The sequence below is a fragment of the Pyrus communis genome, chromosome 6, assembly GCF_041283825.1.
Source record: "Pyrus communis isolate YQ-2024b chromosome 6, ASM4128382v1, whole genome shotgun sequence".
Lineage (NCBI taxonomy): Eukaryota > Viridiplantae > Streptophyta > Magnoliopsida > Rosales > Rosaceae > Pyrus > Pyrus communis.
In genome coordinates this window covers 8,799,300-8,823,829 of record NC_142570.1, presented here as the reverse complement: position 1 = coordinate 8,823,829, position 24,530 = coordinate 8,799,300, and the positions used below count along the sequence as shown (strand labels likewise).

Sequence of the window (24,530 nt, the reverse complement as noted above, 5' to 3'; positions counted from 1 at the left end):
AGTATAAAGCAGCCTACTTATCGGAGATGAAAACCCTCGAAACACGCAGCTTGAAGGAAGAATCAGACTCTCACTCTCCACTTATCTCCAAAGTCTCCTTAGCCCAGTCATGATCTCCCTCACTAGAATGATCAAAGAGCCTATGACGGGATCACAGCTGCCCGACTCCCTCGATATGGCCAATGTCAAAGAGGTACCAGAATTTGTTGACAATTAGATCCAGTCAAAGATTGAGAAACCCCACCATCACACGGGTCGCATTTGGAGAACATTGAGCGGGGGCACACTTCATGAAACAAAGCACTTCTTGGAAGAAACACGGCATGGGAAAAGTAAATCCCAACACAAAGTAGTAAGGGTGAAATTTGATAGCTCGCTGAGCCCTACTACATGGCTCATGAAAGCTACCTTCCTTGATACGCTTCACGCGCATCCTTGACGAAATGGCATGCTTATATACCTTAAGGAAGTCTCTAAACGAGTCATCGGAGCTAATCTTGAAATGAGCAGCTTAGAAGTAGCCCACCTTACTCAACGACCTGCATTGACGATACAATGGCTGCACACCATAGTCACTCTTATGGCTTGAGGAAGACATTCTTAATGAAATTTTACAAAGATGCGAGGAAAAATTCGTTAGATGGCTGCACAAAAAAAATAAAAATAAAAAGTTGGTGTGCCAGGCCCCACGACCCAAGCCGCAGAAGCCCAGCAACCGCGCCAAGCTCCATAGCTTGGCCTAATTCCCTCTCGGCCCGCAGGCCTCAAGACCCAAATCGACTGGAGAGAACTGGCGCCCTCACGCCTCCCTCTCTCTGACACTCTTTCGCATGGGCCGAAGCCCAAGTCCATCTCACCAACTTGGCCCATGCCAGGTCTGGCCCAGCACTCAAGCGCTTATCAGCTCGGCCCGAGTCGAGCCGCACCTGGCCCAACTAGCCACCGCCGCACCAAGCCAACAGCAGCCATGTCGTGGCCCTCTCCAACCAATTTTTCACACATCCTCGACCCTCATCGAGCTAAATTTCAAGCTCTGTTGCTCCCAAAAATTACGAAGATGAGGAAAAATTAATTTTTTCTTACCTTGGTGTGGCGTGAAGATGAAGAAAGCAATGAAAGATGGTCCTTTGCATGGGCAAGTGTAAAAGATTGCTAGGGAAGGGGAAACAAATATCCTCTAGCTTTCTCTCTCTTGTAGAGTAGAGTAAATTCCTCTCTGAAGTTGATTTAATAATCTACTTAAGGTAGACTTACATAGACTTTAGAAGTAATTTATTTCCTTTTCCTAGAATGATCTAATTTCTAATTAAAGAGGGAATCTACATCAAAATAGGAAACAATCATATGTTTCCTAAAACAAGAAGATCTCTACACCTGCTGCCTTTTCCTACGAGCAGCCCAACAGGTGTGGGGGCATTTGTGGAGGCAAAAATAATAAAGAAAATTATGGAGGCGACACATGGATTTTTGGGTTAAAAGGACAAAATTACCCTTAAGGCACACCGGGATTCCCACACGCATGCAACAAACAATAATAGCTCAATCGAGGTCAAAGGTGATCAAAATTGTATTTATTCAAAACCTTCTCATCACTCCTCGTCAAATCATCACCCACAAGCTAACTCCCGATTATTCTTTTCAAATTAATTGATTAATTACCAAATTGATTGCAAGATATTATTTGACATAATATCTTGCAATCAAGGTCAAAATTCTACTATAAGTGGCCGGTCCCTATTTCTCCAAATAGGGCCGGCCACACCCTATATATAGCCTTTCATTTCTCCAAAAACTTAAGTCTAATTCTGTCCCAAAAATTCTGTAAATTCTTTCTCTCAAATTCTAACTTTGGCATTAGAGATTCTTCGGCCAAAGCCCCTCCCATTCATCTTGGGCACGTGAAGCTCTTAACCTTAATCTTAGATGTTATTATTTTGCAGGTGCATTTTCATCAAAGAAGAAGAATGTGAAAATTTGCATCTACACATGTCATTCAATTTATGATTGTCTAAAACAATACTGTTATAAACCTACTAGATGATACGAGATATAGGTATTAATGAGTGAGTGATACTTGTAATGTTGTTTCCAGGCGGCCGGATTAACATTGCTTGCTCGGTCAATTATGATACAAACAACTATGTATGATTGTAGCCTACTAGAATCAAAACTCAAAAATAAGACTCGACCTAGTCTAATTTTTTTTCACAATATTAATGATTTATAATTGATTGGTCACGGGTGATGGACCCCAAAATAAAGAAAGATAATGCAAGCAATTTAGTGAGTTTAATGGAGTGGGCCTAGCGGGCTTCCATGTTTTTAAAAATGTCGATTTTATGTACAAGGTCATTCGTGACACCACCTCTATGGTCGTGGATGTTGTGGCCCTTTGGCAGATTAATTTTGCATAACACTTTCAAATTTAATTTTGATTTGGGTGCACTTTTTAGTTTGGAGCAATGTTTTTCTTTGAAGAGGATGCGGTGGAGGTGGAGGTTTGCTTTTTTGCTGCTTGAGATTAGAGTTCATTTATTTATTTTTTAGAATTGTTGCCTATCGGCCTAAGTTTCTGTCGGTCTCCCTTTATGTATTGGGTTGTAGATATGATTTTGCTTAAGTTTGTCTACTCTATTATGTTTTGCTTTGTTTATGTAAGATTTTTTTGTTTTGTTTGAATTTAGGCCCACCTATCACAAATTGTAATATTCCATTCCATTAATGATATTTTACTTTCAACAAAAAATAATAATAATCAAATCTTGTGACCAGGTGAATAAATAAGCTATAATTTGCCCAAGTACTCACTTACAAAATTTCAAATTTTGGTCTATTCTTCTATGCAGATGTATAGATGGAGAAACATTTGAATTCATGACATACCCTATTAGGGTAAAAGTTTTAACTAGTTAAAAAATTGAGCTATAAGTTTTGTGCCAAGACTACAAATGGTTTATGGGTTTTGGTTTTAGTTTTCATTATGTGTGCATTTACTTATATATTTTTTCTACATCTCTCCGACGATTATTCGTTCACTTTTTTTTCATCCTTCATTTTTTGTACATATTTTTCTCTACGATCAGGACCAGCCCAAGCCCATTGCAGCTAGATGACCGCCCCAAAAAAATTGGGAGAACCAAAATTGTCAGAATGGTATATTTATATATGTTTTTATTAAAGTATAAACTTTTATTTGAATATTATATTCAGCGTGTTACGTGATAAAATTAATTTACCTCTTATAATATATAAGAGTGACAACACGGTAGATATTACTGAAATCAAATAGATATATATATATATATATATATATATATATATATATATATATATGAATGCATACACGCGAATAAGTTGGTGAAACCACACAAATATTTGTTCAACTTCTAGATTTTTGTTCAACCTAAACCCTAAGCTTTTAGGTTGCGCACTCTTAACTTTTGCTTTTGTACAATAGCTATTTTCTTAAATTGATGACATAACTTCGAATAATACGGGTTTGGTCTGCTTGTTAATTTAGTAACGTTCATATTTTAACAATATAATATACTTTAGCTTGTTAATTTAGTCCGGCTTTGGTTTCTAAGATCCTGCAATGAAGCTGCTTAATTAAGGTATTGCTTCTACATCTAGAAACTGAATGTGACGCCACTTAGTACTATGGTCTAGTGGTATTCCTCTTCATTTGTAAGTGAGATGTCTTAGATTCGATTCTTGCCAAAGGAAAATTTGAACCACATAATTGTTAGCCCATTGTGAGGCTAAGCCCACCCCTCTCTCCCTTAGAATAGATAATATCGTTTACTAAAAAAAAGAAACTAAATGTGCCATTATTCTTGGTCAAAAGGGCTGTACATTCTGGTTTAAAATAATGCTCATTGTTGCTAAACTAGCATCAGGACCATGAAGAATGAATTGTATAGAACGGATTCATTGTCATCATAACGTCTTGATCTAGTAATCAAATTATGTATAAATTTTTCTATGTAGCATTGCATTATAATCCAAAACGTCACAAGACGGAGAACTGATTTCATGCAAGTTGCTCCCCATGTCCATGACACCACTAGAATGCATGGTTTTAAAAGGACAAAAAAGGGTATGCGTACATAATCCATGAGATTTTACAGATAGGACTAATATAATATTGGAAATTGACGTAATAGAGGTTAGGAATGGACAACGGTTATGGCAGACGGGTAACTGCAGTTATTTATCCATAATTGTTTAAGTTTTTACCCGCATAATCGTTTACTTATTAGGTAATTGCATAAACGGGTATGGAATAGCCCTTTGTAAATGGTTAACTGTACCCATAACGCTTATCCGTTTAACCATAGCCGTATACCCCTTTATCCATTTACATGTTGTTAACTGTTTACCCGTTTACCGGTTTTTACAAGTTGAAAATTAAAAAATAAACCTTTTCATAATTTTTTTTTCTGACAATTAAATGCCGTTATAAGAACATTTAATACGCATTTCCGTATTTCAATCTTTTAATCTCATACCATTCTGAAAATTAAAATAACAAATCACTGAAGATATTTTTAACTGTTATGAATAAACGTAATATAATATAATATTTGTATTTAACAGACTCATCACTGTTATACTTGGACTCTTCTTCTTTGTCGTCATTAGAGGACATGTTCTAAAATGTGAACATAAAGATGACGTTTTATAGTGGAGCTCAAGGCTAACCTAGTTTTCCAATGGTGTTACAGACAACTTTCTCCTCCCCACAAAACTTTTTTTTTCCTTCAAATACTGCCAGACAATTGAGGTTATTTTTCTCTTTCTACCAGAGTCATCATCCAAGTTCGATTCACATTGGTCCAAATCTTGATCAAGATTAATTGGTTCATTATTTTGGTTCTTGCTTTGAGTTTCCATCTTTTTTTTATTTTTATTTTTATTTTTTAAATAAACGATACTATCTACACTAAAAGGGAGGAGAGTGAGTTTAGCCTCACAATTGGTTAGTAATAATGAGGTTCAAATTCATGTTTGAGTCTCCATCTTACTAACTACTACAAACAACCAGACATTAACCAAACGATATAAGCAAATCATCGTTGGTCACAGTGTGTATTATGGGGGGGATTGGGGAAGAACCTTGTCCAAATGTTGGCTGATTTAAAACCTCAGTTTTTCAGATTTCCAGGTAAATCTGGAATTACAACTTAGTGTTTAACATCTTACAGTTGAAATATGTGGAAGCTGAAATATGCAAGGCGGGTGCGGCCATCTTGCCCTCACAGTTTTTGATTAAATAATAATAATAATAATAAATAAATAAAATTGTATATTTACTTATTTTGTGTTTCTGTGTGGGTTAATATTTCCACTTTTAGTTGATAAATATCAATTCATAATTTACTGTTGATATATGATTTAGTAGTGAATTTTCAAGGTTGGAAAGGATTACGATCTGAAGAAATAAACATGATGTATTTATTAGCTTATTACTTCGAAGTTGAAAATTAGTTACAATCATACTAAGAGAGGACGTACTTTCTATGAATAACGTGAAGAAAACAAGTATCTGTGTGTGATCGTAAAGTTACTCCGCAACACTTGTAACGTATTCTTTCATCGAAATTTATATGTCTATGCATATTCTTATTAAGCTAACGAAGGTCAATGATTTTGGTGGGAGCTGCCATCGTCAACGATTAAGAGTGGGTAACGAACTGATTGTTTTATGGAGATGAGAGATATGTGGATGCAAATTTTCATCACCTCTTCCTTTGACGAAAATGCACCTGCAAAATAATAACACATTCAATTAATGCCAAAAGCCTCACGCGCCAATTATGAATTGGGGGGGTTTGGCCGAAGAATCTTCGATGCCAAAGTTAGAATTCTGAAAAAAAAATGTATTTAAGAATTTGTGGGTAGCAAAATGGCTTAGCAGTGGGATAAGAGGAGTATTTATAGGAGGGTGGCCAGCCCTTAGGGTGAGTAGTGGCCGGCCTTTTATGGTGTATTTGGGTGTTAATAGCAAGATATTATGTGAAATAATATATTGCAATTAATATGTCAATTATTCCTAATTTAAATAGGAAGTTTTGGGAGTTACCTTTTGAATAAAATCAATAAAGGATTGATGAGGAGTGATGAGAGGAATATGAAATAAATTCCATATTGATCACCTTTGACTCTTCCTTGATTGAGCCGTTATTGTCCGTTGCATGCGCATGAGAATTCTGGTGTGCCTCGAGGGTAATCTCATCCTTCTTGTCCAAAAATCCACTTGTCACCTCCACGATTTTTGGCATTATTTTTTGCTCCAAAAATGCCCCCACAGGTAGTAGGTGTAGAGATCTCCAACTTTAGTGCAGATTCCCGTTAGGACTTGAAATTAGATCTTCTAGGAAAATAAAATAAATTGCCACCAAAACCTATTTAAGTCTACCTTAAGTAAGGGATTAAATCAACTTCGGAAGGCAATTATTTATCCTTACAAGAAAGAGAGAAAGCTAGATGATACTTGTTCCCTTATTCTAGCATTCTTCTTCGTTTGCCTGTGCAAAAAACTGTCTTGTGTTGATTTCTTTGTCTTCTCTGCGCCGCACCAAGGTAAGAAAAACTTAATTGTTTTTGTCTTCTTCTTGGGTAGTGCTATTGCGGGGCAGTTGTCGGGGTGGTGAGACACGTCTGCTGGCAAAGGCTAGGAGTCGGCTTGGCATGGATCGAGGAAGTGGTGTGGCAGGGGCCACAACTTAGGTTGCTCGACTTAGCTGGAGCTAAAGGCTGGCTCAGTATACGTTGAGGAAATGGCATGGCATAGGCCACGGTTTGGGCTGCCACGTTTATATTGCTTGCCAAGAAGGAGGAAATTGCTTACGTTTGATTTCTCAACAGCCATAGATAGAGCAATTGAGGACGGAGCTACCAAGATCAGAGCTACTGATGATGAAGTGTTAGTTAAACAAATTGTGAGTGCGAAGTGGCTGCTGAGGGCAGAATCATTGTTGGAGAGCCCAATGTCATCCAAACTGCTAAATGAATAGTATATTTTGTTTAGCTTATGTCAAATTGTGACAACCTTCTTGTAAGTTTATCAATTTGTAGAAATAAACCGCTTTCTTCGCTTTACTCCATCTTCGTTTTTCTTGAAAGTAGCTTGGTTGAAACGTGTTGCAAAACTTTTAGCCACAGAACTGCTAGTTAGGCACGCTACTTCGAAAAAGCTAACAATCCCACAGAATCATTATGGTTGTGATTTTAGCTTCTTGGGCATCGAATTGTTGAGTTTGTCGTCGGATGTTGCCATTTAACCATTTGCTGCTTAGTTGGTCTTCGAGTATTCGATCATTTGAGATATGTGGCTTGCATCACAACATAATAAAGATCTATGGAATATGAAGATCATTAACTAATCAAATCAACATGAGTGGTTATGTGGAAATTCATAGGCAGTTTGCCCCCTTCCATTGAAGAGTAGATCCAGATGAGTGTCGGAGAATTAGTTTATCCTCTCACAATGGAGGGCAAATCCAAATAGGTGTTGGGGAATTGGTTTATCCTCTCGCACTGGAGAGCATACCCAGATGGGTATTGGGGGATTAGTATACCTTTTCACACTGAAGAGCAGACTCAGATGGGTGTCAGGAAATTAGTTTATCCTCTCGCACTAGAGAACTTACCTAGTTGGGTGTCGGGGGTTTGGTTTACCCTCTCGCACTTGAGAGCATACCCAGAAAGGTGTTGGGGAATTAATTTACCTTCTCGCACTGGAGATCAATTAGTTTAACTTCTCGCACTGAATAATTTTGCCAAATGGGTGTTAAGGAATTAGTTTACCCTCTTGCACTGGAGAGCTTAACCAAATGGGTGTCAGTGAATTGGTTTACCGTCTCACACTGGAGAGCATGGAAGTTGTTGTTCTGAGTGCAGCTGAAGAAAGCTAGACTACCGAACAACTAAAATAATCCTCAGCCTGTGAGGTCTTGTTCGGCAATCTTCTTGAGACTTCGAACTGTTTGTGGAACCCACGTAAGGGTGTAGTTGGGAAGCACAGTGAGCTGCTCTTAGACCATCTCCAAGTATTGCGCCATCCTTAGATGTTTCATCGTGTATTATTATGATGGTGGTCAGCTGAGAATCTGAATGGATTGCAAGCTTCTTCACCACTAAGTCTTTTGCTAATAGGGGTTATTAATAAAGCCTCGTATTCTGCTTCATCACTGGATGCTTTGAAGTTTGAAGTGTCGTGGGCTTGGTTGACGTAGATAAGAGCCGCATGGCACGACTAGGAGCCGTGGTGCAAGATCAGCACGGCTAAGAGCCATGATGACAAATCAAAGGTGGTCAAGAGTCATGGAGCAGGAAAGGATTAAAATATCGGCCGTGCAGATAATATCGGGCCTCCAATTTACTGATATTTCGGGGGATATATCGTTATCGTTTTAGGTATCGGGAAAAAATCAACAAAAATGACAAATATAGGCATTGAAACACATAATTTTGGTCTAAAACTTTCATAGATGTTGTGTACATTATCAATGAATGTATTGAACAAATAAAACTCAAAATTTACTAATAATAAGATATACATATGATGAAATATAAGTGGTATGTAATGCGCGTTAACGAAAAGTTTTCTAATAAAATGTTTATTAGAATGAATAAACCATGCATAAATCCATAGTTTGTTTAAACATTAGATTACAATTTAGATAAGTGTCTAACTACATAAATGAAGAGCTCCTATGAGGTTCAAACAATGGGGAACAACCATCTAGATTCATACAATAGTCATACCAAGTTATGTAACCCAAGTAGTTTGTAAGCCATGTTTGAACATGGTGCACATATGTCTCTCTTGAGCTCCCTACTGTCCTCTCATACATGGGATAGTTAGGATTAACCCAACTAGTAGGTCCATAGTCTGTTTCATCATCTTAAGCTCCATAACTAGTTCCACTATAAACAGACATGACATACCCATAGCCATCATAAGATTCATTTGAGTTAGTATTAGGTCTAGTTCCTATGCTCATAGATCCAAAACTGATCGCCATGTTATCTTTAGATGGATTGATTGGTTGACTTCTTTTCCCTGAGTATTGCTTCCCAATTGTGCCAATGCCTAGTCCAACTTCTCTGCATCCATGATCCTCATCTTGGGTGGCATGAGTAAAATCAGTCTCGATAGTAAATGGGCTATATTGTCTTCCTTCTTCAATACTCCTGATCCATCATTACTTCCTCCATCATTATCTGACGAATTGGATGAACTTTCCTTTCTACTAGTACTGGCATCGTCTCTCAAGGGACGTCTTTGACCTTGCCGAGTGCCAAGCATATCCCTTTCAAATGATGAAGTATCTCCACTCCTAACATCTTAGGATATGACTCTATCAACATTAACTCCTTCTTGGGCAGCATGTTGTGCTATAACGGCATCAAGGTTGCCTTGTTCATCATCCAAGTGAGCTGTCATAATCCATTGTTGAATTGGATTATTATCATCATCAGATGGTTGTCATGCAATGTCAAGAAGGTCTATGTAGTCATTTTTAGACACATGTGCATCATTTTCTTACGGATATTAAAGATATATTTGACCAGAAATTTAATATTTGGATTTTTGTATTTCTTTCTCTTCAGATAAGACACGTATGTCCCCTCAATTCATTGTGCATAGATTATTTATAGTAATAATTAATGGATACTCCAAAAAATCTTTTGAATTGGATATTGCCAAAAGCCTTCACACATATCTAATCACTGCCCACATACCTCTAAAAAATCTTTTGGGTTTCAATTTGCTTCAAAACTTTTGAATTTTTTTGGGTTTTATTATAGGTATTGTGAAATATCGAGAATATCGGCAAAATATCGGAGATATCGCACTTATCGGGGATATATTGTCGATATAGGGGAATATATGGCCTTACCCCCCAGTATCGGTATCGACAGTTGAAAATATCGATATATCGCTGTATCGGCTGATATTTCAATCCTTGAGCGTAGGTAGGCACGACTATGGGCATGGGGTTGAGGCTGGCTTGGGCCAGGTTATGAGTAGCACGAGGAATTGGACCACTAGGTCCGCAATGCTTAGTTACTGGTAATGTGCTGCTCTAGTATTGAATCGTTCAGAGTGATGAAAACAAGACCTGCCTCTGGTTCTTGGTGGTTGGGCTGGTGTGTCCTTCTGGTACCTGTTTTCCTTGGCGTGCCATTAGGCTAAGTTGATGCGTTTGTCTATTCAGAAGTAATTATTGTATTCGCCAGTGTATGTGAGATGGTTATATTTACTCGATCTTGTCAATGAAAGGTGACCTGCTTATGTTGGTCATGTATCGTCAAAGTGCCCTGTCAGTAGCTTCGTTGCGCTGGAAATCGCACAGTTATTTGGTCAGGATCCTCTTAACTTCTTCCTGAATTTACCTCTACATGGGCAACGAAGCTTCTGGCTGCACCCGGTCGTGACCTTTTGGTCTAGGTTACTTTTCTGTGCTCGACTCTTTTATATCGCGGCTGCGGTTGTATGTAGTACGTTCCTAGCAAGCAAGTGGGCTACTCGCAGACTACCAGTTAAACTTGAGACAGATTGAGTGACTACTTCTCTTCGTCTGTTGTGCTGCTTACTTCGATGTGAGGTGAATGATGCTCCTTGCGAGGCTAGCTGCAAATGAACACTTCACTTGGAAGGTTATCCACGTTGTTTATCGGAGTGTGGCCCATAACCATGAATGTATACTCGTTTGTAGGCCAAACCGAGAGTGCACGCTTCTCTGCGCATTAAGACGAAAGTATACGCTATCTCGGGGACCTAGGTGGGAGTGCATATCGCTAAAACGCTCATTCGTGGCTGGTTGAGAGGCTGATTGCCGGGACTCTGCTGGAGAGGGTCATCGTCTACCCTTGTCCTACTTTAAGACCCCTTATTTGGGGCACGCTGCATTTCGGTACACTACAAAAGCTGATTTACCAAGATCATCTGCTGCGCGAGAGTCTTGTCAATTCTATGACTTGTTGAGACAAGTGTTGTTCGCCATGGGGATGAAAAAGCTTGGACGGTAAGTTTCTCCACGGGTGCTAAAAGTGTAGTGGACTCCAGGTGCAAAATTTGAGCCTAGATATGTCAAATTTGTAGAAAATCGGGGTGAAAATACCCCGATTCAATAGTCGGTCCTAAGATTTGAAGCCTGGACGGTTCAACTGGTCTTGGACCGGTCAGGATCGCAAGGTGGACCACGATAATAGGTTTGGCCGTAGAAATGGACCAAGCCATGTGAGGGGCGCATGGGCACAGTGTGGTCTGGCTTGCTTGACCTTGGGCCAAGGGTGCATTGGGCTTACGCTGGCCTTGGGCCCGCGTTGTTGGGCTACTTCATTTGTCGTAACTGCAACTGCTTGGGCCATGTTTAGGCCTCAGCTGCTATGACAGCGTCGTCGGCCTGCTAGATCTGGGTTGCCTTATGGCATGAGCCTAGGCTCATTACTGCAAGGTGGTAGCTGTTGTTGCTTCGTGGCCTTGCTGCCATGGAGCTGTCCCACTCCATACTGCCATGATGGTTGCCATGGCTACCGTTGTGGTGGCAAAGTTACTCATTTTGCCGCCGTGTTGAGCCTCTTGGATCGGTGTGGTGGGACTATGTCATAATCTCCATCACTTGGTCTAGATCTTGGAACATTGGAAGTTTAGTTCGTCGTGGTTTCCGAATTTCCCATCATTATACTTTTCTTTTATGTTTATGCAAAGAATTTTATAAAATAATTTAGGAATAAGAACGTACGAAAAATCTACGAACGAATGAGAAATGAGAAACTTTGAATGCAAGAGTCTTCATTGAGCGTGTGAATCAAACTCTCAATGAAAGCACCAATTTATGGATGCAAATTTTTGCCATCTCTTCCTTTGACGAAAATGCACCTGCAAAATAATAACACATTCGATTAAGGCCAAAAGCCTCACGCGCCAATGATGAATGGGGGGCTTTGGCCGAAGAATCTCCAATGCCAAAGTTAGAATTCTGAAAAAAAAAAAAAAGAAGGTATTTAGGAGTTTGTGGGTAGCAAAATGGCTTAGCATTTTGGTGGGATAAGAGTGGTTTTTATATGAGGGTGGTCAGCCCTTAGGGTGCGAGTGGCCAGCCTTTTGTGGTGTATTTGGGTGTTAATTGCAAGATATTATATGAAATAATATCTTGCAATTAACATGACAATTATTCCTAATTTAAATAGAAAGTTTTGGGAATTACTTTTTGAATAAAATAAATAAAGGATAAATGAGGAGTGAAGAGAGGAATATGAAATAAATTTCATATTGATCACCTTTGACTCTTTCTTGATTGAACCGTTATTATCTGTTGCATGCGCATGAGAATTCCAATGTGCCTCGAGGGTAATCTCATCATTTTCGTCCAAAAATTTACGTTTCACCTCCACAGTTTTTGGAATTATTTTCGGCTCCACAAGATAGATAGGTAATCGAGGAGAGAGATGAGCGGCGATGAGATTTTGGGAGAGGTAGAATAGTTTTTAACGTTTTTAGTTTTAATTTTTTTAAAAAAAAATTTATAAATATTAAAATAAACATTTAAATGGATAACCATTTGTAATCGAGGGTACTACCCATAATCACCCATTTATATTTCACAGGTAACGATTATAATCATAAACCGTAATTGTGAATTTTAAATAAACGGGTAACCGTGTTTATTCATACTCGTGGGTATTTTGGCCATCCTAAAGATACATAATCAGTTGAAATGCATTTATCTAATGTCTCTTCCAATCCAAGCGATTCGAATACAACACTTGTTTTGGGGGACCTAATGAGATGCTGATGAATGGTTGTGATGACACTTCAAAAATAAAAAATAAAAAATTCTGTAGGTACATTGATATTTAGAAGTAGGCCTGGCAATTCCTGACAACGATCCAATAACCCGACACGACACGAAATTAACAGGTGTTCGGGTCAACACGATAACGAATCGTGTTGTTATCAGGTAACACGATAAGCACCTATTAAAATAACGGGTTGGTTCGTGTATACACGTGGGTAACACAATACAGGATAAGCAAAATATTAATTTTATAATTTTATAACCCTAAAAACAATACTATAATAATTATATATATATATTAATTTAACAATTTTATACCCCTAAAAACTATAATAATTTTATATATATATATATATATATATTAAATTAAATATTAAAAATTGGTGACCATTAGATCGGCTTAAATGTACATATCATTCAATTTCTTAAGTGATATACGTAAAAAATAAATAAATTTAAATCTACTTAATAAATATATATACACCATTGATATTGATAGGATACGAATTCTACGAAACTAATTTCAACGTTCTAACCGTCAAACTTGTTTGTATATGCCAAAAAATTGCAAAAAACAAACATTTAGAGATCAAGTAACGGGACAAAACTTTTCGACGGTTATCAACAAAAATTCACGATTTAACGGTTATTTTAACTCCGATTTTGATGATTTTTTACAACTACACTCCTTGACCTTATATGAACACAATGAATGAACTCGATCTTCAATTTAAAATATTTACACTAGTGGATACCACAAAATCTTATGTTATACTTAATGAAAGTATAAATTGTTTTGATGGGATACGCATTCTACGAAACTAATTTTAGCGATCAAACCGTCAAACTTGTTTGTATATGCTTCAAGTTCTCATATGCCAAAAATTGAAAAAAATAAACATCCAGAGATCAAGTAACGGGACAAAACTTTTCAACGGTTATCAACAAAAAATCACGATTTAACGGTTATTTTAACTCTGATTTTGGTGATTTTTTATAGCTACACTCCTTGACCCTATATGAATACAATGAATGAAGTCAATCTTCAATTTAAAATATTTACATTAGTGAATACTACAAAATCTTATGTTATACTTAATGAAAGTATGAATAAACTCTCAAGTGTTAGTGAATCTATGGTTTTGATGGGATACGCATTCTACGAAACTAATTTCAACGATCCAACTGTCAAACATGTTTGTATATACTTCGAGATCGTATAATACAAAAATTGTAAAAAAAAAACATTCAAAGATCAAGTAACGGGACAAAACATTTTGACGGTTATCAACGAAAAATCACAATTTAACGGTTATTTTAACTCCGATTTTGATGATTTTTTACAGCTACACTCCTTGACCCTATATGAATACAATGAATGAATTCAATCTTCAATTTAAAATATTTACATTAGTCACCATAAAATCTTATGTTATACTTAATGAAAGTATGAATAAACTCTTAAGTGTTAGTGAATCTATTGTTTTGATGGGAAACGCATTCTACGAAACTAATTTCAACGATCTAACCGTTAAACTTGTTTGTATATGCTTCGAGATCACATACGCTAAAACTTACAAAAAGCAAACATTCAGATATCAAGTAACGGGACAAAACTTTGCAACGGTTATCAACAAAACATCACAATTTAACTGTTATTTTAACTCTGATTTTGATGATTTTTTACAACTACACTCCTTGACCCTATATGAATACAATGAATGAACTCGATCTTCAATTTAAAATATTTACACTAGTGGATACCACAAAATCTTATATTATAGTTGATGAAAGTATGAATAAACTTTTAAGTGTTAGTAAATCTATTGTTTTGATGGAATACGCATTCTATGAAACTAGTTTCAACGATCCAACCATCAAATATGTTTATATATACTTAGAGATCGCATACGCCAAAAATTACAAAAAAAAAAACATTCAGAGATCAAGTAACGGGACAAAACTTTTCTACAGTTAGCAATGAAAAATCACGATTTAACCTTTATTTTAACTCCAATTTTGATGATTTTTTACAGCTACACTCCTTGACCCTATATGAATACAATGAATGAACTCGATCTTCAATTTAAAATATTTACACTAGTGAATACCACAAAATCTTATGTTATACTTAATGAAAGTATAAATAAACTTTTAAGTGTTAGTGAATCTATCGTTTTGATGGGATACGCATTCTACGAAACTAATTTCAACGATCGAAGTGATCAGTGACAATAATATATATATATATATATATATATATATATATATATTTGTGTGTGTGTGTGTGTGTTATTTCCTTGGCTTTTATCTTGAATGATATCTTCTTTTACTTTGTTAACGTTACTTATGTTTTTTTTTGGTCGAGTATGATTTTAATTTGAAGTTACTAACTATTTTTCGCTTTTGATTGTGTGTTGATTTCGGCTGAATCAAATCGAAAATACATATTTCTAGTTCCAACCAAAAAATTTTTGGAAATGAATATGAGTACGTAACTTAAGAGGATAGTCAACTTTGTAACATTTACTAAACAATAGTAATGGAAGAATTTGAAGAAACGTATATGTATCAAAGAAATGAAGTTTTTAACCTCAAAAAAAAAAAAAAAAAACTTTAACAAAAAGCTTTCGGTACTGTTCACTTTAACGAAAAACCATATTTTACACTAAAAAGTCAATCTTGGTACTATTCACTTTACCCTTTATTTTGTCCTTATTGTTAAAACTCAAAATTTTCAAATCATTTTCGTTAGTTTTTCTAAAAAAAAAAAAAAAAATATAAAAAGATACAATACTCTCCAAAACAGGAATTTATTTGGATATTTTTCAAATTTGTACTTAATTAAGTTATACATACCTGACTTCGCACAATAAAGTGGAAAACAATTATAATATACCTTACTTGAAAGTTAATTGGCATTCAATCTGCTGTGTTTTAGTCCTTTGATAGATGGAGAAGGTTGAGTATCGACAAACCACGAAGGAAAAACATGATCATAAAAATTTTACCTAGAGAATAGGTCTTCTGAAGAAATCTGCACGTATAAACACATGTAATTTGTATAGAAAGTTACTAGAAAGTTAAAAGTGATTAAGCCTTCCTTAAAAATAGATTGATAAGAAATTCAAATTCAAAAATTGTTATCAAGAAATCTGGGAGAAAGATGAAGGACCATTGAACAATGAATTTGAATTCTGATAAAAATTTAAAACGTGGGAAATATATGGAGAACATGCAAAATCTATAAGAGGCTAAAATAGTAATAACAATACAAAAAAATCAACCTAATCAGAAAAATTGCTGACATGGAATCCTAGTCATTGGAGCTAAGTCAAAAGTAACTAAAATTGGACTAATCCCAATGTTGGGCTATAGAATTAGATCTATTTCAAATTTCTCCTGTATATATAAAATTAAAAGTTGGGCCCCCCTTAAGATGGGGCTCATTTGGCACTCCTCCAAAGTCCGCACTGGCATGGTGATGGGAACATTTACTGAGTTATTTGTGATTCACTCGCATTCTTCGCATACCTTTCACTTCGATTTTTCATACTTATTTATAGTATGATTTAAAAAATTATATGGATTTTATAGCGAGGGAATATTATATTACGAAAAGTAAGATTTTAGTATATCCTTTTGTTTTACTTACTTATATTTTTTGTTTTGCGTTTTTTAAAAAATTAGTAGCTGAATTCTATCGTAAGGAGGTATCATTGGCGGATTTTGACACCTACTTCTGACAATGTAGAGAGTTTATTTCTTGTTAATCGTGTAATATCTATCCTACCATGGTGAGATTATTCTTACTTTTATTGCACTTTTTTTCATGCTCTAACACTGCTTGCATTTGTAGTAAGGGATCTTCCTGCACTGTGCACTCTTACTGTTAGATTGAATTGGTTTTAATTTACTCGTGCTTTTACACTAGTTGCATATTATGACCTTTAACTTTCAGGTATTTACCAACATACTCATCGTATGTTGATATCCGCATATCATGACTTGTCAACAAACAACATGCGCATAAAGTTCTCGACGAAATTATATATTTATTATCCTATACTAAAACCCAAACTCGGGTTTACTGTTCACGGACAGTAAAGTGGCAAAAATGCCCTCTGTTTGGTTTTCCACCAGGCGTTTTTACTCTTGGTTGCACAGTTAAATGACGGAAATGCCCTCCTATGCCACGCATCTATCATCGCCCGTTCTCCTGCTTCGATTTTGTTGGTTCTCTCTTTAGGGTTTTCTTTGGTTGTCCTGCCGTTGATGCCTACTCTTGCCTTGCTTTTCTTTGTGCCTCAAATTTTCCTCTTGCACTGCTTCTGAATTTCCCATCTTTCTTTTGCCCCAGTGAATTAGCAAGTGTGCTTTTTGTGGTTCAAAAGGATTGGATTGCTAGAAATATCATTTTTGTCTCACGTTTTTTGGCGTTTGCTGGAAAAAAAAAAAAAAAAAGTTGAAATTGGTATTGTGCGATACCGTTATCGCAAAAACAGAGCGTTTTCTTTGAATCATTAGAGAGGAAGTCTTCTGAATCACATTTGTTGGGCGATTTCTTCGTCGATGCTCATGTCTTTTTTCCGGTGAGTTTTCTGATTTTTTTGCTTGCTGGTTCTTAATTTTTGTATTCCGTTTTGGATTTGTTAATGTCTTTTTGTGCATCTCAGTGTGTGATTCGATGTTTTAGATTGGGTTGGGTACGCAGTATTATCATTTTAGACTTGGGAGGGGTGAGGGTTATAGTTGGTGAGATCGAGGGCCGAGTGTTTAGATTTGGTGAGGAAGTGTTACAGAGAGAGAAAGAGAGAGGGAGGCGTGAACACGGGCAAGTAAGACCTGTTCATACGAGATCTATAATTCTGTAAGTGTTACAGAGAGAAAAAGAGGGAGGGAGCAGTACGGATTGCAAAGATAGAAATAGAGAGGGATGAGTGAACAGTACACTCTTTTTAGGGTGAGTGGTTTTGAAATTCCATGGTTTTGATTCTACTTGCAGCCTGAAGTGTGATTTTACATATGAAACTTCCAAGCTTTTTGATTAATCTTAAGCCAGATTGGTTAACTATAATTAAAATATATATATTTTTTTTCTGGTTATGTAGCTGAAGTAGCTAGAAAGAACAATTGTGGCTTGAAGTCTTCGTATTTGAAAGTTGAATCTCAACCTTTGAAAGGCTTTGTAAACGTGTCATCACGTGTGTAGCAGACCTTCATATGAATTTGGGGTGAGTCTTCATTATCCAGTACATGTTACTTTGTTTCAGTTTGTTTATTTTCTTTAACATTTCTGAGCAATTTTTTGGAAGCCTAAATGATTCAGAATTGGAATTTATGTGTAAATTGATAAGTGTAGGTCTCATTATTCATTGTTGCCTACTCTTTTTGATGTAGGTCAGGTTATTCTGCAGGGAATATGAATATATTCATCAGCTATGTGTATATGTTTCTGAGTCAATGTCCATTTTGTTTAATTTTGATAATTTTTGCTAAAGTTTGAAACTTTTGGTGATTTGGGTTATTGGGGATGCCCACTATGTGTTGATATAAGATAATTAAGAATCCAGAAAAATTGGTAATTTTGGTTTTTTTTTCTTCTTACGCTTAATGTTTGCCTTTTGCTTCTGTACTTGGATTGGCTGTGAAAACTTAGTAGAAGTGAGAAATCAATGGAATTTTGTGGGTTATGTTTCATTTTATTCTGGGGATTTGATAAAAGAAATAATTTTGTTATTGTTGTCAAAAAATGCGTAGATGGGACTTCTGAGCTGAAGTTGATGGATTGAATTTTGAGTTTCCTCACCGATTGGTATATGTTTGAATTGAAATCATGGGTACAAATTTGTTAATGGTTATTTACTTTGTCAGTGTAATGTGACAAATTTCTCTGGTGCATAGGTGTTTAAAAAATTCCAACCTGTACCCTGGCTGAAGACAAATAATTTTTCTTCACACTTGATACAGAGGCAAAAGAAAAGAGGTAAAAAATTTTATGAATTGAAATTTCAATGTGGTTGATTGGCTTATATTTAATATTTATTATGTTCTTTTATTGTTTGTCTTATATATTTATTAATTTTTTTTCTCTTTTGTTTTGTCCTTTTTTTTTTCCTTCTTTGCAATTCTTTGTTTTTGAATTGGTTATAACAGTTGTTTTCCATTATGTCTAAAAGACCTATAAATGCACTGGTAAATGATGTTGTGGACCAAAATGAAAACAGTAGTGATGATGAATATAATCTCTCAGTTGAATATAGCCGCCATCTAAGAAAAGTGTGTAGAGCCAGTTATATGGAAAATTGTCAAAATGCTGTTTTCTCCAAGACTGATGGATTTCTATGTGAAACTTCACATTTTAGACATGATTGTAGTGCTAGCACATCTGATGTTATCCAATGTGGTATTAAAGATGTTAATAGTGATGAAGCACAACATGTCACATCTGCTGAAAAAATTGTCTGCGTTTCTGATCAAAAAGGAAAAAAAGTTGTTAATTTCTTGAGTAATCTTGATAACACATTTGAAAAAACGTTTCATGTTGAGAATCACTTTTCTATGAGCAAGGGTCAAGCATTTTTCCAGAAAAGTAAAACTGGTATGTTTTTTAACATAAAAAATTATTCCTTATTGTACTAATTGGATATTTAGTTATTGGTGTATTGATTTTAAGTCCTATTTTCTTTGTTTTTTTTCTTTTCATGTGTGTGTTTTTTTATGCAGGAGTTGGAATAGGTTATGTGGACTTTGGGGATAAAACTTATAAATGTATCCACTGTGGTGCTTACTTTTGGTTAAAAGAATCTCTTAAACAAGCATCTAAAAAAAATGAACCTGTTTTTACTCTTTGTTGTCAACAAGGAAAAATTGCTTTTCCAACTTCAAAAGCGACACCACCTTTTTTAGAATCTTTGCTTGATCCAAATGGAGGCCAAAAAAGTTTAGCATTTCGAGAAAACATTAGAGCATACAATTCAATGTTCTCATTTACTTCAATGGGTGCCAAAGTTGATCACTCAATTAATGATGGGTCAAGCCCTTATATTTTCAAAATTAGTGGGCAAGTTTGTCATCTGATGGGATCTCTTCTACCAGCTGACAATGAGTCTCCAAAGTTTGCTCAATTGTATATTTATGATACATATAATGAAGTTCAGAATCGTCTTAGAGCCTTTGAATCTGATGGAAATAATAAAAAACTTGATCCAAAAATTGTTGAAGGTTTGATTAAAATGTTTGATGCATCAAATAAGTTAGTTAAGCTATTTCGAACAGCAAGGGATAAATATGAAACTGATGGACTAATTTCTTTAAAAATGAGAATATTAGCAAGAGAACTAACGGATAGCAAGCAATATGACCAACCAACAAGTGATGAATTAAGTGGTTTAATAGTTGGTGATATAGGATTTGCTGATTCTAATAGAGACATTATTATAGAGTCTAAAAGTGAAGGGTTAAAGCGTGTAACAAAATTAAATCCAAAATTTATGTCTTTGCAATATCCTATTCTTTTTCCATATGGTGAAGATGGATATAGACCAGATTTAAAGTGGAGTGAAAATTATAAAGGTCCAAAAACTAAAAGACAAAGAATACCCATGAGAGCTTTTATAGCTTACCAAATTCAAGAACGAGAACCATGTTTAACAACATTGTTAAAAGGAGGAAGACTTTTTCAACAATATTTGGTAGATTCTTATGCAACACTTGAAGAAGATAGGTTGGATTACATTAGACAAAACCAAAAAAATTTAAGAAGTGAGGTTTACAAAGGGATTTATGATGCGGTGGCAAAGGGTGATAACGATGCAAGTAATTTGGGCCAAAAAGTTGTGTTGCCAGCTTCATATACAGGAAGTCCTAGATATATGATTAATAATTATCATGATGCAATGGCTATTTGTCGAGAAAATGGACTTCCTGATTTGTTCATAACATTTACTTGCAATATAAAATGGCCAGAAATTGTTAGAGAATTTGAGAAAAAACCAGGATTCAAACCTAAGGATAGGCCTGATATAATTTCCCGCATGTTTAAAATGAAACTTGATGATATGCTTGACTTTATAAAATCTGGAAAGCCTTTTGGGGAAGTCGAAGCAAGTAAGTTTTAAAAATTTATTTTGTTGCTTATATTAATTTGCAATTTTTTTTTAAATCAAACTGACCTCATTTGTTTTTTCTTTGTTTGTCTTATTTTTATTCTTTTTATAAGCAGATGTTTGCACGATCGAATTTCAGAAAAGAGGTTTACCTCATTCTCATATATTAATATGGCTCAAGTCAAACTTCAAATGTGTTTCTCCGTCTGATATTGATTCTATTATTTCAGCTGAAATACCAGATAAAATTCTTAATCCAAAGCTTTATGATATTGTTAATCAATTTATGATTCATGGTCCATGTGGTCACATTAATTTAAAATCTCCTTGCATGCGAGAAAATAGGTGTTCTAAAAATTTTCCAAAACCTTATAGAAATGAGACTTTTCTTGAATCAAATGGGTTTCCAATTTATAAACGTCGTGATGATGATACAAAATTTTTCATAAAAAATAGAATAAAAATTGATAACAGTTTTGTTGTTCCATATAATGCAGAGCTACTTTTGAGATATAATGCACATATAAATGTTGAATCATGTTGTCAATCTATGCTTATAAAATATTTGTTCAAATATGTTAACAAAGGTTCAGATAGAGCACGGTTAGTTCTTCAGCAAGATATAAATGATGAAATATTAACATATCTCAATTGTAGATACATATCACCTTATGAGGCTGTTTGGCGATTGTTTCAATATTCGATACACCATAGAGAACCTTCTGTTGAACGATTACCAGTGCATTTACCATTAGAACAAAACATTGTTTTCAGTGGTGATCAATCGCTCATATCAATTATCAATCAAAGAGCTTTTGAACACACAATGTTGACAAGTTGGTTTGAGACAAATAAAATTTATAATGAAGCACGTTTACTGACTTATGCACAGATGCCATCCAAATTCTTATATGATGCGCGAAAGAAATGTTGGAAACCGAGAAAACACAAGGGATCAATTGGCAGAATAGCATATGTGCACCCTGCATCTGGTGAGTTATATTATTTAAGAATGCTTTTAAACTTTAAAAAAGGTGCTTTAAATTTTGATGATATCAAAACTGTTAATGGTGTGGTGCACTCTTCGTATCAAGCTGCATGTAAATCATTAGGATTATTAGGTGATGATAAAGAATGGTTAGATGCTTTATCAACTGCTACCCATGTTGCGTCATCTTCTCAATTAAGGCAATTGTTTGTTACAATAATTTTGTTTTGTGATGTAGCAAATCCTGAAGTTCTTTTTAATGTTCATTGGAAAAATATATATGATGATATTTTATACAAACTGAGAAAAACTCTTGCGATACCTGATATGATTGTACCAGAGAATGAATTAAAAAATTCTGTTTTATTTGAGTTAGAGTTGCTTTTTAACAATGCATCTACCTCATTGGAAAAACATAATTTGCCAATGCCTGATGAACAAAAAATGTTGGAAATAAAAAATAAACTTCTGAGAGAAGAATTAAATTACAATTGTGAAGAATTATCTAAAAAACATCAAATCTTAAAATCACAGCTCAATAAAGATCAAAAATATGTGTATGATTGTGTTATAGATGTTGTAAATAGAAAAAAACAAGGATTATTTTTTGTTTATGGTCATGGAGGTACTGGAAAAACTTTTTTATGGGATACAATTATAAGTAAGCTTAGATCTGAAGGAAAAATTGTTTTGGCTGTGGCATCCTCAGGAATAGCATCACTATTACTACCCAGTGGTAGAACAGCTCATTCTAGATTTAAAATTCCATTGGTTGTTACAGATAACTCAGTTTGTACGATAAAGAAAAAAACTCATCTTGCTACATTAATTGAAAAAACAGATTTGATTATATGGGATGAAGCACCTATGAATCATACATATTGTTTTGAAGCATTGGATAGATCGCTTTCTGACATTTTATCACATGTACATGTTTCAAATAAAAAATTTTTGTTAGGTGGTGATTTTCGACAAATATTACATGTTATTCCTGGAGCAAACAAAGAAGATATAATAAATGCGACTTTAAACAGTTCTTATCTATGGTCACATTTTAAAATTTTTGTTTTAAAAGAAAATATGAGATTATCAAGAAGTGATATAAGCATTGATGAAAAGAAAAAAATCAAAGATTTTGCAGATTGGATTTTAAAAGTAGGTGATGGAAAGGTTGATAGCATACATAACCCAACTGATTCAAATGATGCAGACACATCTTTGATTCAAATACCTAAAGATTTCATAATACATTATTCTACAAATCCAATTTCTTCAATCTTTTTGGCAACTTACCCTGATTTTCAAAATTCTTTTCACAGTTTTGATTATCTAAGAGAACGAGCTATTGTGACACCTCGAAATGCAACCGTATCAGATATAAATGATTATATAATTAATTTATTACCTGGAGAACAACATGCATTTTTAAGTTATGATTCTTTGTGTTCTTCAAATGGAAATATTGAAAATCTTGAAACAATGTATCCTGTAGAATTTTTAAACAAACTTGATTTCAATGGTTTACCACCACACAACCTAATTTTAAAAATAGGAATGCCAATTATGTTATTAAGAAATTTAAATCAGTCTTTTGGTTTATGTAATGGAACTAGATTGGTTATTACACAAATGTTTGATAGAATCATCGAAGCTAAAATACTTACTGGAACTAATATTGGTTACAAAGTTTTTATACCAAGAATCACTCTTGCAGCAACTGAAAGCAAATGGCCTTTTATTTTTAAAAGACGTCAATTTCCAGTTAGGCCGTGTTATGCAATGACTATTAATAAAAGTCAAGGCCAATCTTTGAAACAAGTTGGATTATATCTTCCCGAACCTGTTTTTACGCATGGTCAATTATATGTTGCATTATCTAGAGTTACATCAAGAGAAGGTTTAAAAATTTTGATAACAAACGGAGAAAACAGTGCAAACAATTATACAACAAATATAGTATTTAAAGATGTGCTTCAAAATTTCCAATAGAATTTTTACCATCGTTTTTACATATTGAACAATCCATGCATTCATTAACTGTAAATAAAAACATTTTTGATCATCTTCCATGATAAATTGCTTATGTTTATCTTAGTTGTTCTGAATTTCAAATTTTCAATTAAATTATTTGTTTATGTTTTTTTATGATAAACATGATATCAGTTTCAAACTAATATGATTTTAATTTTTACTTAATGTGTTAATACTTTTGTGCAATTATTTCTTATGATTGGGTGAGTCCAAATTGCCCAATCCTTATCCTTTGCTTAAATTTTCATCTTCTTCAAAAATTTTGTACAATTTTTTCAAGCCTAAATCATTCACATTCAAATTAGGTGGAAATTGATAAGTGTGAGTATCAACTTCCGATTAATTACAAGCTTTCAGCTTCTTAAAAAACTAAACCATCTTTTTTTTTTTGCTACCCAATTACTCATTTTGACCAAATTTACAGTTTCTTCTTTCTTTTTATATCTGTCCTCAGGTACATTGCTGGCAACAACTACAAACAGATACATTCGGCTCCCGCTTTTGACATTAAATCGAAGAACAGGCACCAAAAACTGGAAACTGGTGAGCAAAAAAATTTTTTTTTTTTTTTTAAATTGGATATAAAGT

General features: G+C 34.8%; 2 protein-coding genes across 2 annotated transcripts; both read left to right on the top strand.

Annotated features, from left to right (window-relative positions):
- Positions 1–142: 142 nt before the first annotated feature.
- On the top strand, positions 143–21,175 carry LOC148696242 (uncharacterized). Its single transcript, XM_088695165.1, has 5 exons — positions 143–193; positions 17,321–17,407; positions 17,492–17,653; positions 18,720–18,801; positions 19,542–21,175. The coding sequence occupies exons 1-5, from the start codon at positions 143–145 to the stop codon at positions 20,933–20,935; spliced, it is 1,776 nt and encodes a 591-aa protein (XP_088551291.1). The 3' UTR covers positions 20,936–21,175.
- Positions 21,176–23,387: 2,212 nt separating this feature from the next.
- Positions 23,388–23,900, top strand: LOC148696241 (uncharacterized). Its single transcript, XM_088695164.1, has one exon. It carries the CDS (start codon positions 23,391–23,393, stop codon positions 23,898–23,900), a length of 510 nt encoding a protein of 169 aa, XP_088551290.1. The 5' UTR covers positions 23,388–23,390.
- Positions 23,901–24,530: the final 630 nt, after the last annotated feature.